General features: G+C 37.0%; 1 protein-coding gene across 1 annotated transcript; it reads right to left on the reverse strand.

The window, feature by feature from the left end:
- Window positions 1–335: 335 nt before the first annotated feature.
- Window positions 336–16,734, reverse strand: LOC131575919 (desmocollin-1-like). The gene is made up of 13 exons (XM_058832006.1): window positions 16,615–16,734; window positions 15,287–15,442; window positions 14,248–14,392; window positions 13,817–13,983; window positions 11,527–11,661; window positions 10,469–10,654; window positions 8,955–9,214; window positions 8,603–8,745; window positions 7,418–7,633; window positions 5,651–5,884; window positions 2,792–2,913; window positions 1,476–1,712; window positions 336–713 (listed from the first exon to the last, which is right to left on the reverse strand). Exons 1-13 carry the CDS (start codon window positions 16,657–16,659, stop codon window positions 516–518), a joined length of 2,244 nt encoding a protein of 747 aa, XP_058687989.1. The 5' UTR covers window positions 16,660–16,734; the 3' UTR covers window positions 336–515.
- Between the last annotated feature and the right edge of the window lie 1,159 nt (window positions 16,735–17,893).

A 17,893-nucleotide genomic window follows, 5' to 3' on the forward strand; every position in this document is an offset into this window, starting at 1 on the left:
AAATGTAAAGTTCTCTAATATATTCATGAGTATTTTTACGTCCAAAATGAAAAAATATTTCGTATCTCAGTTCATATAAGTTAACAAGGTATTTGATATCCACCAACAATATGATTTGCTTCATTTCTACAAAATTAAAAGAGAACAAAGAAACAGGAAGTTATAAAGTTTTCCTTCTCCAAAGCCAAATACAGTAAGATTTTGAAGCTGGATAATTAATTAACAGAACACGAAGTTTTGCACTGTGAGCAATCACAAAGAATGCAAAATGTTATCTAAGTAGAAACTAGCATTACTATATTAACCTAAAGAAAAAATATTTTGAATCCCTTTTTTCTGATAGAATGTGCCCAGTGTAAGAAAATGTAAATTTAAAGCAAGAGTTATTTACACTCTTACCAGTCTGTCTTAATTTTGAAAAACCTCTACCCCCTTCGATTCCAAAGTACCCTATATCACAAAACTATAACAGCCACTTATTTACAGGTCTTTTTTCAGCACTGTGAAAGGCACATTTATCTTTTGATGCATGTTTCTGCTAATGTCCTAAACTTGGGTTCCAACTGATCTAAGAAGTCAAGTGCCTCTTCTTCATGCTGATCACTGCAGCAGCCTACAGAGCCAGCCAAGGATCCTTTTCCTTCATAGTTATATGAAAGGAGATAATCTTCAGAATGCTTCTGTTCTTCATCCTGTCTGCATAGGTGCACCTTCTGGATAGGAACAGAACAGATCTTATTATTTTCTCAAATTGTTATCCTAAACATATTGCAAAAAAAAAAATTTCTTTTTGATTTACCTTTCATTCAATTATTTTTAATCAGAGTGTGTCCTCTAATGGATTCCTACATACAAAAAATGCACATGATTGGTCTATATCATTACGACTACAAAATGTAAGTAATAAAGAAATAATTTCTATTAATTATGTATGTAACAATAAAAGAGGAAGAACCTGTTTAAATAACCTGTCAAGCAACTAAAATTCACTGAACATTAAAAGATTGATTTATACACAACTAGTTAGGCAAGTAGTGAGAGTTTTTTGATCTCCAAGAAATGGAGTGACTACATTTCTAATGCTGTACATTCATTCCTGCTCCACTCCATTGCTAAGTGTGAGGTTTAAATTAGCACAAAGGAAGCAGTTAGAATAAAAGCAAACAGACATCCTCAGAAAAACTCACAAAAGCTTCAGTAATTATTCTAAATTATTCAAAATGAAAAATAGCACACTGCCTGTCGTTCAAGCCAAGAGAAGAAAGTAATTTACACTTATGTCTGAAATATATCAAGGATTACTCCTTAAAGAGCAGTATTCCAAAGGGGATGCAGAGGAGCAAAGGAAAGGAAAAATTAAATGAAACCAAAACCAGAAAGCCACCTTCCTAGCACATTTAGACATCTTCCTTGAAAAGCCTGCATATATTGACCATAATCTATACTTCAAAGAAAATCAGTTTCAGAATACTTACTTCGCCTAAACGAGGATGTGTGAAATTATGCCACTCTGAGTAGGAGTATCTACAAGTATCCATCATAGGCTGTCCTCCTCCTTCTTTAACTGATCCCAGAGTCTGATGTCCACCTCCCTTGACTGACTCCAAGGTATGCCCTCTTCCTTTTACCATTTCAAATGTTTGCTGCTCTCCTGTTTTTACTCCATAACCTCCCTGATCACATGTATTTTGCAGAGGAATTATATTGTGATCCTAAACAAAACAAAACAAAACACAGTAGTGAGGATATATTTTTTTCTCCTCATTTATTTTTCCTTTTTAATTCAAAAGAAGAAACAGCAATCAGAAACTCTCACAACTGAAATTTGAGAAGTCTCTGTCCTGGCACCATGATATCTTGAACAAAAGGCTATCCTTAGTACTTAGTGTCTAAAGATCAGTAAACAATCTTGGGAAAGGATACTATGACAAGAGAGAAAAGAGGATATCTGCATTTAAATACAGTATGATATCAAAAAATGTAAGTTTTATCCCAGTGTAACCATAATTCCATAATGGCACTACATTACACTTCATAGGCAACAAGAAATTTGACTCTTGCCACCATAACGATTTCTTGGTTTTCAATATGAAATATTATTTTTAAACTTATCTCCTCTTCTTGGGGAAGGGGGGCTGGAGGATGACAGAAAAGAGGTAGAGTCTAAAGAGCTCGCTTCTTCTGCATGAACGCAGTCCTGGACTGAACTATGTTCATGGTAGACTGAAAGAAGTTTAGATGCCAGAAGCAAGAAAAATTACAGGAATATGGACTGTTCATGAAATCAACTGCATTTGAGGAAATTTTTCAGGAGAAGGGCAGAAATTGCACCTGCAATTTATACTATAGCAGGATATATACAGGATATATACAGGATAGCAGCTATGTGCTATCCTTCTCCAACTAAAAAATAATGTTTTGCCATTAACACATATTCATCATAGGCAAAATAATTAATTTCCATCTACTCTCATGTTAAAATGACTGGAAATGTTATTAAAATGCTCACCTGAAGCTTCCAACCAAATAATTAAAATCTGGAAGAATTAAAAGTAGCCAGCCTAATGACTACAAGGTATGTTTAAATAAATGTATATAGTACTACCACCTCTACCTAAAGTAAGAATTTTCAAATTCTTGTTAAATAGCAAAGTACATCTAATGATCCTTTGCCTTGATTGCTTATTTCCTTTATCAAATCATTTACTTGCAGGTGGTCCTGTTCTCTAACTGCAATGCTATGGACATCTCAATTGCAAGTTTCTATGTCAATAAAAACAAGACAACTTACCATCACTTCTTCTCCTGGAGCTTCTGTGTTTGAAATGATTAAATTGTGATTGGCACAATCATCAGTCACCTGCCTGTGCATTACCCCAGCACCGCAGCAGCCACAAATTGTGATCAGGATTACTATGGAAAAGGAAATAATACTATAAATTTTACCTCACAATGGTATCTTCTTATGTTGGATAATGAATTTTAAGGGCCTAAGCATCAAGAGTAGTTTAAAAAAAAAAAAAAAATCACTTCCAAAAATGCCCATACTTAAAGCTTTATATATTCACTTTTTCTTTTTTTCAAACAGTATAGGGAATAACCACTGCATCGTTGAATTATTTCATTCTTCTAAAACACGTCTGGTTTTTCCGAAAGAAGTGCAAGCATCCTTTATGAAAGTACTGTGATTCACACAATTTAACAGTAATGAAAAATTTTGTCCAAACCCAGGTGAAAAATCGTGTCTTATGCCTACAATTAGATTGTACATACTTTTCCTGTCTGAATATGCAAATGTCAAATTATATCATAAGGAACGAATAGTCAAGCCGAATGTCCCAAAACCAGAAACTTCTGTTTCACATGAAAGGTCAGCAGAACCCTGGAGGACTTCCACCATTATGCTATGGAACAATCTTATTTAATCCCTTGTATTCATTTTATTCCTCTTAATAATACTACTTTTTCTTGTCAAAGACTCACCCAAATTCTGAGTAACAGAATCATGATCACTTAATACCTCTCCTAAACAAATTACTAAACCTTTCATTCAGAAAATCACTCTGTTTTCTTCATTTTTCAAATTGTTAGCTTAAAAAGAAAGAAGCCCATGAGGGAGAGAACAGTTCTGCCTATCTGCCCACTGAGCAAATTGATCTCTGAACATACAAACTTCTGTGAAAATTGGCCAAGAGCCACCTTCAAGCTAATTTAGCTTCTGTACCATCAACTGTCAGAGATATATGCAGTCAGTGATTCCAGAAGGCTGCCTCCTGATGCTGACAGATGGGAAGAAGATATTCATGACACAGAGAATATATAGGGTAAAACCTATCCACAGTAAAATAAAGGACTTATTCGTAAGTGATGCAGTCAAGAGGCAGTGGAAAAGAGGTAGGTGACATTTCACACAGTTCCTGTACTGTATCTGAAAATTCCACCTTCAGGATATATCCCAAATTTGGGTACCTGCCCTGTTGAGATAAAACATTGATCTAGCTAGCCTTCAAAACATCTCCAGTTACCAGTGCTATAGCTACTTAAGTAAGAGCAGCTACCTGACATTCAACAGGAGCAAGACAGTTTTACTATGCCCAGAAAAACTAGATAAGAAAAAAGGGAAAAAAAAAAAACCTAAACCAAATTCTGAAATACTAGCTACTGCAGCATATCCTCTGTGGTTTTTAAGGATGTTATTAGTTACACTATGTTTGATTTTGGTAAAAAAAAACAACAAACCAACAACTTGTTTTTGCTTTTATATATCACTGTCATGATCTCACTGGTTAACAGTGATATTACCCTTCTCAGAATCTGTTAGGTTTTAGGCAGCTCCAGTAGCACAACATATACATATATATATATGTATATGTTTATATATATGTATATATATATATGTTTATATATATGTATATATATATATATATATATATTCAAGGTTTTGGTCTGTTGTGAACTATTCAACCTATCCCTTAATGTTTCTGCACCTCAGATAGGGCAACCCTGGTTGTGCATACAAATTGGGGAAAGAGACACTGTAGAACAGAGCTGTGGAAAGGCACCTGGGGGTCACTGGCAAGTTGAAGATGAGTCAGCAGTGCCCTGCCAGCCAGGAGGGCCAAGCATGTCCTGGGGGGCATCAGGCACAGCATGGCCAGCTGGGCAAAGGAGGGGATTGTCCTGCTCTGCTCAGCACTGGGGCAGCCTCACCTGTGTGCAGTTCTGGGTGCCACAATATATGGAAGATTTTCAGCTATTAGAGAGCGTCCAAAAAAGGGCCATGAAGATGGTGAAGAGCCTTGAGAGGAAGCTGTATAAGGAGCTGCTGAGGTCATTTGGTCTGTTCAGCCTGGAGGAGACTGAGGGGAGACCTCATTGCAGTCTACAATTTCCTCAGGGGAAGCACAGGGGCAGACACTGATCTCTTCAGTCCCGTCACCAACAACAGGCCTCAAGGAAATGGCATTAAGCTCAGTCTGGGGAGGTTTAAGCTGGATATCAGGAGGAGGTTTTTCACCTAAAGGGTGGTTGTGCACTGGAACAGGCTCTGCAGGGAAGCAGTCACAGCACCAAGCCTGACAGAGTTCAGGAAGTGTTTGGACAATGCTCTCAGGCCCGTGGCATGATTCTTGGTGTCCTGTGCAAGGCCGAGATTTGGACAAAATTATCCTGATGGGTCCCTTCCAGCTCAGTATATTCAATGGTTCCATAATTATATGGGGTCTTGTAAAATCCCTTGTGAAATCCAGTGTCTCAGATACTCCATGTTTTAATCCACAACACAAAATACTCTGGGAAATTGATTTCAGCATTCCTAGAAACAGAAATGTTTCTAGAACTCACAAACTTTTGTGAAGTCTTTTGGTTCAAGTGCTAAATGCAGGGTTTTTTGGCCTCACTTACATGAACATACAGAACATCTCGCAAAAAATATACTTAAACAAATAAACAAAAATCCACACAAAGTAACTACAGCACAAGATGAGAGCAGGAAGCCTGTGATACTGGTACAAATAGAGAAGGTACATTAAGTCAGTGATGACACCTATACAACCGCCAAAATAAATATGTTTGAATCAAGTTTGAATCATGTTCTCAGCTAATTTTATAATAAATGAATTGTACTTTGTGTTTAAAAAAATGTACTTACGCAGCAATAATAATGATCCTAAGATCATTGCAAGGATGGCCCAGAGACCAAGGGTAACATTTCCTCCAGAAAGCTGACGAGTTCTGCCGTCACATTCACTTGGAGTAACACAGTCACAGAGGTTAACTCTTACAGTGTTCTCTCCTATCTTTCCTCCATTATCAATCACACTTACAGGAATTTCATAAATTCCATATGGAATATCACTCTTTGGTGAAAGATACCAAGAATTATCTGTAAAAAAAAAAAGACAAAACCAGATCTACGGTCAACAATTCTTGGAACTCAGTTGTCGCAAATGGGACCATAATCACAATTTTCTCTTCTGTTACAGCTATACTGCTACCAGATCCACATTAATTAGTTTTAAGTTAGATTAAATGTGTTTATACAAAACTACATCTTGAAAGACTTTATACTTTCAGCACTTTTTAAATGTTAGAACTGACAAAGCATACCTTATACAACCCTCTGAAAACATATGATTTAAAACTCTGAAAAAAATTTAGTTCATTATAGGAAATGACACTGCTTAGGCTTACTAGTAAAGTAAACTGGCTTTTATTTAAAAGTCCTTTGGTAGCGTGATTGGAATTAATTAATTATAAACTTAATTTATACCTCTTCTACTCTTTACTTACATTGCTGTATTCAGTGAGAATGACTATTTCTAGCGAGGGGGAAAAAAAACCATTTAATCTCCTGCCCTGTTTAGAGGCAATGATTAATGACCATATTCTTTAAGGGGCAAAAGAAATAATTTGTAAAAACATGTACAAGACTGACACTGATATGCATAATGATTGTTTTATGATGAAGTATATGAAACAACATGTATCATCCAAAATGTGGTTTTCAATTTGTCTGATATAAACCTTAAAATTCTTACATGTCTTTGCTTTCAGACTTTTCTGTCTTTTGCCTTTCTTAGGGAATATTTGATGGAATGCTACAGAATCAGATCCTTTACAACTAATTCATGCCACCATAGTAGCAAATTTATGTGCTGCTCTTGTTGCCATCATCTGGCAAACACCAGGAAAACACCATGAGCTATAACTTTTTAGATCAACAAATTTGAGGAAACAGTGATTCCTTTGCTAATAAATTGTTTATCTGCTTCTATAAAAATTAAAATATATACTAAATGAGATAGGCTTTCTTTCACCCAGCTCAGCTTTACAAAAAGTATGCTGGATAACAGCACTAGTAACAGAAAAACTTTCAGAACTTTTTTTTTTGTCAGCCTATAATTAATTTCAGGTAAAATTTCAGTTTCCTAGTTCTCCATCATAATAACAGAATAAGAAAAGTTCTATTTGTCTTTGGACCTACTAGTCATTTCAGTAAATTATGAATCTACAGTTGCTCTTCCAGGTGTTGATGCAATGCATTACATCAGGTTTTATTCTTTCTCCTGATCTTCTTACATCATAATTTCAGACAGTAGCTGATTGCTGACCCAGGGATGCTAGGGACAGATTCTTATTTATGCATTCTTATTAAGGCTCTTATTAAGAGACAGATCTTTCTCCTTGCCTTTTGGATGCCAACAGTGTCATCTTCTTTATGGGTCCCTTCCCACTAGAGGGTAACTAGAGGGATCACTAGAGACCATCAGTGAGCCCCAAAGTAGCTCCACTGACTACACCAATTCCAAACAGAGATTCATCTAATCTGTTCTTGCAGACCACCCAAGTGAGAGACAGCAAAGCCTCCTCTGGCAGCCTACAGCTGAGTGAGGAGGAGGAGGAAGTTTTAGCATACCATCATGTGGAGTTAGCTTCCACATGGAAGCCAGGTTCCGGTCCGTGATGCGATACACGAAGGGCGCGCTGTAAGGAGCCTCATCGCCATCCTGTGCCGTGAGGCAGATTGGTTTTCTGTCTCTGCACATGATATAGTCTGTTTGAGTGATTCGTGGGAAATTCTTGTTGCCAGGCACAATGCAAACCTGGATTGTTCCAGTGCCCGTTTTACCATCTAGGAGATAAAAATAACTAGTTTTAGCACTTACTTCTAACATTCACACATTAATTTCTAGTACAAACTTTCACAATTAAATATCATCAACTGTAATATCCATGTTTAGAAGTAAGGCACAAAGCAACTGCTGATTTAGCCAGATAGAGAGGGGGAGTTCTCACAGCTCTTTTTTGGCTGCTTCTCTTTGCTTGGCTGGTTGCAGATGCATCAGCAGCTCCCACATCTCCATGTTCTGCATGTGCAGACTGTATTTTGTTGAACGTGTGTGTCTGTGTGGGAACACATACTAGTCTAACAGAAGGATAAGAGGAGGAAGAGCTCACAAGCCAAGAGTGAAGGACACTACGACAAACAGAGACAAAAGCAGAAAGTGAAGATTGCCAGCCTTTTAACTTCTGGAAGGAGAAAATTAATTACACTTTCCCTACTTCCACCTCCACTGGGTATACAGTCACTAAGGAAACAGGGGACTTCTTTCTGTCCTCTACCCTCTAAGTCACCAGGCATTCCTCAGTGGCCCATATTGTATCACCAAAGTCTACATGCAAGAATGAATGAAATCTTCCTCCTAATTACAGTTTTTCCAATACACAAATGGTCAGTGCTTGCATCTGCATTCCAGTGAAATTACATCAAGTCTATTTTTTAATCCTTTCTCGAGAAACAGTTGATTGTAGATGCCTACATCATGTTTACTTTATAGACAACAGAAGTTCTAAACAATTTCAATCTGTATTATTTACATTTATCTTTAATATGCGAACTTGGACATAGAATTTTTTGCTGCAAGGTCAGTGACTTCTTTTCAAAATGTCCTCTCTACTTTTTCTGTTGTCTAGCTCAGAGCTCAGAGCTAGACAGCTGCCAGGAGCTATCACTTAAAAAAGAATAGTCAAGAAATAGAAGAAACATAATCCAGAGGAAAATCTTTCATTTTAAAATTACTAAAAGGATTTTAGTACTCACTTCTGTCTATTGCAAGGACTGTGACATTGCATTGACCTCGTCTCATTTCGGCTATGTCTCGGTCCAAGACCCTAACAGTTCTGACTTCACCTGATTTGTCATCTATGTTGATCCAATTACACTGGCCAGGTGGTATCCGGTATCTGTGGAGAATAATTTGTATTGTTAGAGATCCCAAAGACAGCACACATGTGTATGTACACACACACGTATTTTAGACACACATATGCACATACACTGACAGGTGTGCAGGTGCACACATGTACGTACAGCCTCAACAACTACTTCCCCCTTCCCGTATCCCACCCATGCTGTACTCCAAAAAAAACTAGTCAATAAGGTTGTTTCATACCTTATGCCCTCACTATTTCCAGTTTCTGGATCTTCTGCTACGTATCTCCCAATAGCCGTTCCAATATCTTCGCATTCTTTAACATCTAAGCGCAGCAGACAGGGTTTAAACACCGGTCCCTCATCCACATCCATCACATGCACAGTAACAGAGCAGGTACTCTGGGAAAGTTGTTGTGAATGGGGAGCCAGCACATAGGGTGCCTCATTGTTCACTCCAATCACCAGGATCCTTTGCTTGGCAGTTTCATAGTCCAGTCCCTGTAACAAAGGTGACGCAGAATGTTTTTCCCTTCAAACCAATACGAATCACAGTTTTTACTGCGCAATTATTACAGCTGAAATTGTGCCACATTTATTTACAAAAGAAGCCAACTGTCCTCAAATAAGTCATTGAGACTTGTTATGATTTTTTAAGTTAGTCAAAGAAAAGGGCCTGAAAAATACCCAAGCAAGCAGAACCACTGCAAAATTTTGGATAAATAAAAGAAATTAAATTTTGTGGAGGATTTTCTTCTTCCATATTTAGTCAGTCATTATTTTAGCTTACATATACATATATTTTAGCTTACATTTGCTTTTCACCATTAGTCAGTCACACTTCTTTCCAGTAGTTACAAATGCACCTGGCAATTTATGGAGTTGACAGTAAGTAGCTACCATTTATTCTTCAGACACATTCTCCAAAGTCATCTTATGCCTTTAATAGAGCTAATATTATCCTAAAGTCATAATATTCTCTAGTCTACTACAGCATTACAATAAATGTGAGAAATTTCAGCTGTGTTCATATACCAGGGACAGAGCTTTAGAAAAACTTCTAATGATTACTAGGAACAAAATAAATAAATAATAATAATAAATAATATCATATATATATAAATATTGTTATAAATTTTAAAGGATTAATTTAAAAAATTACTAGCATCTCTACCTCTACAATTTACATGTTCAAATTTTAATAGTAATCTTCTGCTCCTTAGAAGTTACCTCCTATGGCAGTTATAAAATATAATGGAAAAGAGGCAAAGAGATGTGCTGGAGTACAGGTGCAATGGGCCTTTTACCTCACATCTGTGAAACACTTATAACAAATAACTAAACTGACACAAATTCTTATATGTATATGGACTTCCTCACATGCCAGAAAAGCAAACCTGAAGTCAGTACACTGCAGAATAAAACCTAGAGAGCTTTATTCTGAAACAGGAAGTTTACTTAACTCCCAGAGAGAACGAGACTAGAGGAGATGCTCAATCTTTGCCTGCTTCGCCACTCTCTCACTTATGTAAAAAAACCATGAAGCATTCCTCAGTTACATTCCTAAATCTAAACAACTCCAGCTGTAGAACCAGGCCAAAGCACCAAGCTCTTCTGAAATGAAAAACTAAATTCTTTGGATTCTGAGCATACAAAATTGAGGAACAATCTGGAAGGTGAGCTTTATGTGTTACATTTTAAAATCAAAACTAGAAAACCCATAAATTTTCCCCCAGCCCTCCAGTTTTTACTTACCTTAACAACACATAGTATTCCTTCGTTTGTGTTTTTGTCGGTTGTAATTTCAAAGGCCTGATCATCATTTCCTCGTATAATTTCATATACTGCTCCTGAGCCAGGTGAACCAGGTTCATCAAGATCAACAACAGAGACTCTCAGTATTTCTACACTCACTCTGTTTTCTTCCACTCGTGTTTCATACTTGGAGTACCCAAAAAAAAAAAAAAAAAAAAAAAAAAAAAAAAAAAAAAAAAAAAAATTATTTAAATCAGAAAATCCCGTTCCACAAGGCAGGACTGAAGAACACCATATTTAAATAAGACTACTTCAGCTTAAGGGATCAATTTACCATGCTGCTGTAATGATTTGTTTCCATGCATTAGCATATTTTCCCCCACTCCTCCTGCATCAAACAATAAATATTTCCTTACAGCACTATTGAAATCTCAGCTTCTTCATACACTCAAACTATCAGTGACCTAATTAATTCTGGAATTCTCCTTCCAGGAAAGGCAAATTAGCAGAGTTTCCCTCAGTTATATCAACTATAGACTCTAATTTGCAAACCACGTGATCAAGCTGAGAATTAGAAAAGGCATTGGGATTGGCTTTTTGAATAAAAGCCAAGAAGGATTAAATACCTCTCTACTCAGACAGTAAAAGATGACACAATTTTTTGTATTTTATCTTTTCAAAGAGCAGCTTTACTCTGTACAGGCTGAAGAAGATCAGGTAAGAGTGATTCTCAATTAATATTACTGATGATATTCTATAGCAGTGAACAGAAAGGGTAAATTCCATGTATCCCTTATGAAAAATGAATTACTTTTTCATAGATTTTATATTGCAAAATGTCCTGTGGTATTTGAGATGTGTACATGGTTATTGAGACATACTCTTTGCCCTGAACATATGGCTAGAATAAGCAAAGACATATAGAATAGAATATTGGCATTAACTATCTCAGGGCATTAGACTCCATATTTGAGGAACTGTCCATCAGGAAATTAGAAAGGGGATGAAAATACTTCATTTTTAGCCTTTATACAGACATTTTACTGATTTAGACTTACTTGTAACTGTTTAAAGGATGGTGCATTGTCATTTGTATCTTCAATTTTGACGACAACTGTTCCTGTAGTGCACAAACCAAAAGGCTGACCTGCCATATCTCTCACTTCAACTAACAAAGTGTAACTGGGTACAAGCTAAAAAGAAGAATAAAAGCACACAGAAGTTTGTCATGCTCACATTTTTAATTGCATAGCTAAACACAGGAGTAGAACTGAATATTCCACTCCTGTTCCATAATTCTGCTTTAAATTCAGTGCTTACCAACAAAACGGGCCAATTAGCTTTGGAGCCTTTTGTGCAACAGCTCAAAAGGAAAAGCAGCAAAATAATCTTCAGTGGCTAAGCAGCACTGAGTTCAACATCTGTTAGTAACATGCATGCTACACCCTGTACCAAATAAAGCTTCTCACAATGTCAGCACTGTTTTCCAGAACCTGAAGCTTTGGAAGATGCAGATAACACACTTTCATCTGCTATTTGTCTCCCCTTTAGAGCAACAGAGAATTCCCTCAGGTTGCCAGCAGGTGAAATGTTTCAATTATGTCTCTTATTTCACTGAGGATGAATGAAAACTGTGCTGCAACCAGCCTCTGTCTGGGCAATACAGGATAAGACAGTGCCTGTCATTTGGCAGGGTCTGGCACTGAAGGACTCGGTGCCCTTATCAGTTCCAAGGGGCTCCTCGATAGGAAGCAGCCCACTTAAATCCCTAACTTGAGCCAGAACAACAGAAAGCTTTTTTTTTTTTTAATGTGAACAACCAAGAGAAGGGGGACTGAGAAAAAAGAAGTGTGGACAGAGGGGAGGGGAAGGGAGGGAACACCAGACAGTACAGATGGATTAGGCACAAAAAGAGAAAGTTTGTACATCAAGATAATAACTCTAGTTCTGAATGCCTGGAATTAGCATTCGGTTTCTCTGGTGCATGAATTAAATCTCCTGTTTTACTACATATGTTTATCTTTCAAAGATAGGCAGTGGACTAGTTTTTCAATCCCTCCTTCCTTCAAGTAGTCACTGCGACAACCTCCTTAGTAGTCATGGTGATGCTCACAAGCACTGCAATTTTCTCTGGCTAAAAAAGCTGACCACTCTATCTGCAAGTGCAAAATTTTGCAACATCACGTTTTACATGGATTTTCAGTCATGAAACAACACAAGTATGTCATAATATAACTATTTTTATCTTCAGAAGAGATGTGCCTGTTGCAATGTTTCCTAGAATGACTGTCTTATGCTAGAATTATTATTCTGAATTACATGCACCTGTAATTTCTTTTCCTAGTGTAGACTATCTCTGTATGACATTCTATCAAAAAAAAAAATAAAAAAATCCTGTATCTTATTTGCTTGAAAGTTGGCTGATGAAAATAAATGGGTGGCACATTAATTTTAAGAAATGGTGTATTACTGTTTAGGTTTCAACTATTGGAGATATTTCTGGTTAATATAGGATGACTGACTACTTCCAGAGAAACTGGTTCATCTTCTCTATGAAGAATCAAGAAGCACTGCAAATCAAGCTTAATTAGGAGGAAACAGTGGGTCATGGAATTCCTGAACACAGAAAGTGTTCAGTAAAAACGTAAAAATTCCATAGGTTGAACAGCTGAGCAGTAGGAATTTCTCTGCCAAGGTTAGCTAGAATATGGTAATCTATGCAGAAACTCTCTGGACTAATTACAGGTCTCCAAAAAGCATCAGAAAGTCCTTAGAGGCATTAACAAAAAATTAAAAAGAAGCTATGTCTGTTGATTCCCATGCCAGCATTTCATAGAATCATAAAAAGGCTTGGGTTGGAAGGGACTCTAAAGTTCATCTAGTTCCAACCTGCCCATGCCATGGGATTTCACCCCCATGAGCTTCTACCCCCTAAATCAGTTTGATCAGGGCATTGTACAACCTGGTCCTGACCACTTCCAGGGATGTGTGCATCCACAACCTCTTTGGGCAACCTGCTCCAGTGCCTCCCTACCTTGTGAGTAAAGAATTCCTTCCCAACATCTAACCTAAACTAAACTCTTCTAGTTTTAATCCACTTCCCTTTTTTATAAGGCTGAACAACTCCAACTCTTTCAGCCTGTCTTCATAGCGGAAGTGCTCCAACTTTTGGATTTGAACTTCTTCGCATCCCTCCTCTGGCACTGTTCTAAGAGGTCAATGTCCTTCCTGCACTGAGGAGCCCAGAAGTGGATGCAGCCCTGCAGGTGGGGTCTCACAGGGCAGAGCAGAGCAGTGTTAAGCTATCTTTGTGCACTAAATGACTGAGAATGCTTCAGGAAACATCACCTCTCTGTCCAGCTGTGGCAGTAATACAGAGATGACACCGGTGTCACCATGTAAAGAAAATGCTGGGGTAATTGGTGGGGTTTGAGACACAATGCGGTATTTCAGTGTGGTATGGAGAGTATAAGGCTCATCTCTGTCCTCTGCAATCACTTTTCCAACAACAACACCTGTGAACACAATACAGCAATTTTTAGTTCCAGAAAAATCTGTAAATAGTAAAAAATTATTTGAAAAGATATTTCTGTTTTAAACATGTGACAAGAGCTACCTGATCATTTACTGCTGCTCTTTGCAAATTCAGCCTTTTCTGAAACGTAATACTCCCCAGGAAATCCCACTGAAATGTCTTAAAAGCCAGGATCACACCTAGCCATACTGGTATGTAACAGAGCTGAGTAGTGGTGTCTTCAGTGATTTAAAAAAATTCTTACCAGGTCTGGAATTTTCAGGCACACAAAATTCAAAAAGGTCTTGTGTAAAATATGGAGCATTATCATTGTCATCCTCTATCCTGATTGTATGCACAAGTGGTACTTCTGGTGAATAACCATCTGGGGTGGTTGCAAAGCAAATGATCTGTAAGAAAAACTCAGTGCTTAAGTAACATGTAGTATTATTACATTTTTAGTTCAATGGAGGAGTCAACAAAATCAAATGAAATACAGTGTGCAAAGCACATCCTTCTCAAGACCAGGCTCTCAATGCACATGGAAGGGGACTGGTATCTCAGAGTGAGAGCAGAACAAAACCTTTGAATGCTTTCCAATCTTCCCCCCCGCCCCCCATTCCTCACACACTACAAGTACTTTACTCATTTTACCCCTGACCCCTCCTCCAACTCTCACTTTTTCCAAGTTTCCTGAACACTTTTTTTCCAGGTGTTTATAAGGCATCACAGCTACCAAAATTTAGATGTATACATTGTTATTTAGATCAAAACAAGAAAGAGAGCAAAACTATTTGCCCATTAAAGCATATCCTAATAAAATGCTGCAGTAGGTACTGAAAATTACATTTTAGAAGCTGTTTCTGCTAATTGCCTTCTTACACTTCTCAGCCAGTAGAGAGAGCAGTGTCCCTTGTTAACAGAACTGAACAGCTAAAGAGACTCATAAAACCACAACCATCTATTTCAGTTTTCTGCAGATCTTTTCAACCTTCCCTGAAAATTTGATGCAAACCCAATAGCTCACTATATTCATGCTTCAATTAGAAATTAAGCAGTAAAAAAACCAAAAGTACTCTCAAGATCTAGACGACCACCTATTTATTTATTTACTACTGATTTTATCTCTTCAACACCAAGGATATTACTCAAAATAGAGATTCCAGATCTTGTTTGCTGCCATTTCCCCTGCAATCCAACTGTCAAATATAGGCATGAGAGATTTTTTAAAAAAATAAAAATAAAATCTATCTGTCTATCTATCTATCTATATTTAATCATATTTACACAACATAGGCCTGTACCTGAAAACTTGGATACTGTTCACGGTCTACCGCACGAGTAGCAAAGATATTTCCAGTTTCTCTTTCTATGTAAAACAAACCCTTTGGATCTTGATCAATTCCTGGTCCACTTGCAGAATAATAAATTGTGTAGTTCTGAGCTGTGTCTGACTGGACCTATAAGAAGACATTTTTAAGCCCAAGATAAAACAGCTACAGCATCTCAATACATTTCCCCCTTTTCACAATCGTATTTAGCACAAACAAAAACTCCTAAAACTAAAAAACAAACTTGATTTACTGTTCACAGAATAGCAGAACAACCTGACATATGACTGCCTTCCTTTATAATATGTGTACATGAGAAGGAAAGTTAATTCAAACTCATAAATATTTATAACTATCAAATTACAGAAATGACAGTATAAGGAAAAAAAAAATCTGAAATCCAATCTCTCTAGAATACTTCACACTCAAGGCATATTCAGATACAGACAGCTCATTTCTGAACCGGTTCAAGAGACTTTAATTTTAGTGCATTCACTAAGAATGTGGTTTGCACCTAAAGAAGAAAAAGTGAAGGAAGGAAAGAAGAAAGACCACATAGTGTAGAGTTCAGATATTCAGATAGCATCTGCATCTCATCATGAGCACCAAGGAGGCAACATTAGACTTATCTATTTATAAACACTCTTCTCCCAAAATACTTTCCTTATTTAATAGATGCCAGAAGTTAGGAGGGTAAGATTAGTAGAAGAATGATTGCTCTGCACAGACTCTGTTATTACACTTGTCTCTACACATCTGCTACCAGCCACTCTGTAATCTAGTGAAGGCTAGATGGATCTACGATAACTTTAGTTCTTGCATTTCTGTTTCACGCCTACTTGTTTTCTCCCAGTAAGTACTTTTCTGAATAACTTAGGCCATACTCCATTTTCAAGGCTGAAGGTACACACCTCAGGCTCCAGAAAGGATGTAGACAAGCAGGCAAAATTTACCCCAGTCTGTATTTACAAAATCCTTTTCTAAGCAATGTTTAGTGGAAGGTTGTTTGCTATTGCTTTTCTTTTAATTACTGATCTCCAGGCCAAAGAGCTCTCTTTGATAGTATGTCTCCCTTCTTTTTTCAACTTTTGCACAATTCCATTTCACTCCAACAACTAAGATCACAAGTTATTTCAGATACAAGATAGTGAGATATACAATGAACAGGGTGGAAAAAGACAGAGAAACATTAGCACGAATGTCATCGGTAAAGAATACAAGACAGCTCGTTTTCTTCATCATAAAAGTCACATACAATACCCATATCATAGTCATAAAATTAAGGTTCATCCAAAATGTACCTGCTGTATTTGCAGTGGGAAAGGTCCCAGTGAGTTCTCTATCATGACAGATGGAATAGGGCCCCATCTTCTTTTGGTTCTCTTGAGAACTGTATCTCTAGAATGCCTGGTCTTTGGTGTCTGGGTCGAGAAGATAGAAATACAGATAAGAATACATCCATATATTCTTAACTGCATATATTTTTTGCTTAACTGCCATCTGCATTTCCATCTTTTTCCATCCATGCCAGTCTTCCTACTGACAATTTGTTTTTCCAAGGTCTTAATTTCTGATTATATCTGTGATAATATTCCAAGCTTTTTCATTTCTTGTAACACTTTGCATGACTAAAATCTGCTTTAATTCCTCAAACATGGCTTTTAAGATTCTTGACATTCCTGATTATGCTACTTGCTAGCATCTCCCATTTGAGAAAGCAAATCTGCTGACTAAAGCAACATAGTAATCAACAACTGCTAAATAAAAACACACTCTACACCAGTATTTTGCCTGATTATTTGAATTCTAAAATTCAACTACACATACTTAGTATGAAGCTGTACTCTGTCAAAAATAATTAAGATATCTTGAAATGAGAACCTAACCTTTTTTTCTTCTTCCACCAAGCTAACGTGTATTTTCTTTTCAACTTTTTCTTGAATGTCCTTAAGTAATATGGTAAAAGTCTTTTTCTCAGCAGACAAAGACAGAGCAGATGTTGTATACACAGAACCATCCTCTAGAACCTTGAAGTTCCCATCACTGGAAGTGACAAACTCTGCAGACTGAAGGCATTCTTTCAAATCAACTATAAAAAAAAATTATACAATAACTCAAACAGCATAAAACAAAAAAACCCCAAGCCCCATATAAAAATTTTATTTACTGACAGAGTCTTCAAAAGCTTCTCATTCAGTATTTAAGCATCACAAATACTGATTTTAAAACCCACTTATTTAAACCCAATTATTTAAAACCCACATTTGATGAAGTTTTCATTAATTGCTACTCTTGTGTTCATTAGTGTTTCCTAAACAACATGGGTGCTTTATGGATATCACTCAACAAAACACCATTACACTGGTAAAATTATTGAAGAATCAGAGATGAAATTATGTACATTTAAATGCAAAAACATTGCAGACATGCCCATTATTGGACCAGTAGCTATTACGTTCACCTCGTGCTCCATGCCCTACAATATCGGTGAAGACGATTAATTAATGCAAATGCCCAATGGAGATGTTACATCTTGGAAGATTTGCCCTCAGGAGGAAAGCACTAACTGGTACTATGTGA

Source organism: Poecile atricapillus, chromosome 2 (assembly GCF_030490865.1).
Source record: "Poecile atricapillus isolate bPoeAtr1 chromosome 2, bPoeAtr1.hap1, whole genome shotgun sequence".
NCBI classification, from domain to species: domain Eukaryota; kingdom Metazoa; phylum Chordata; class Aves; order Passeriformes; family Paridae; genus Poecile; species Poecile atricapillus.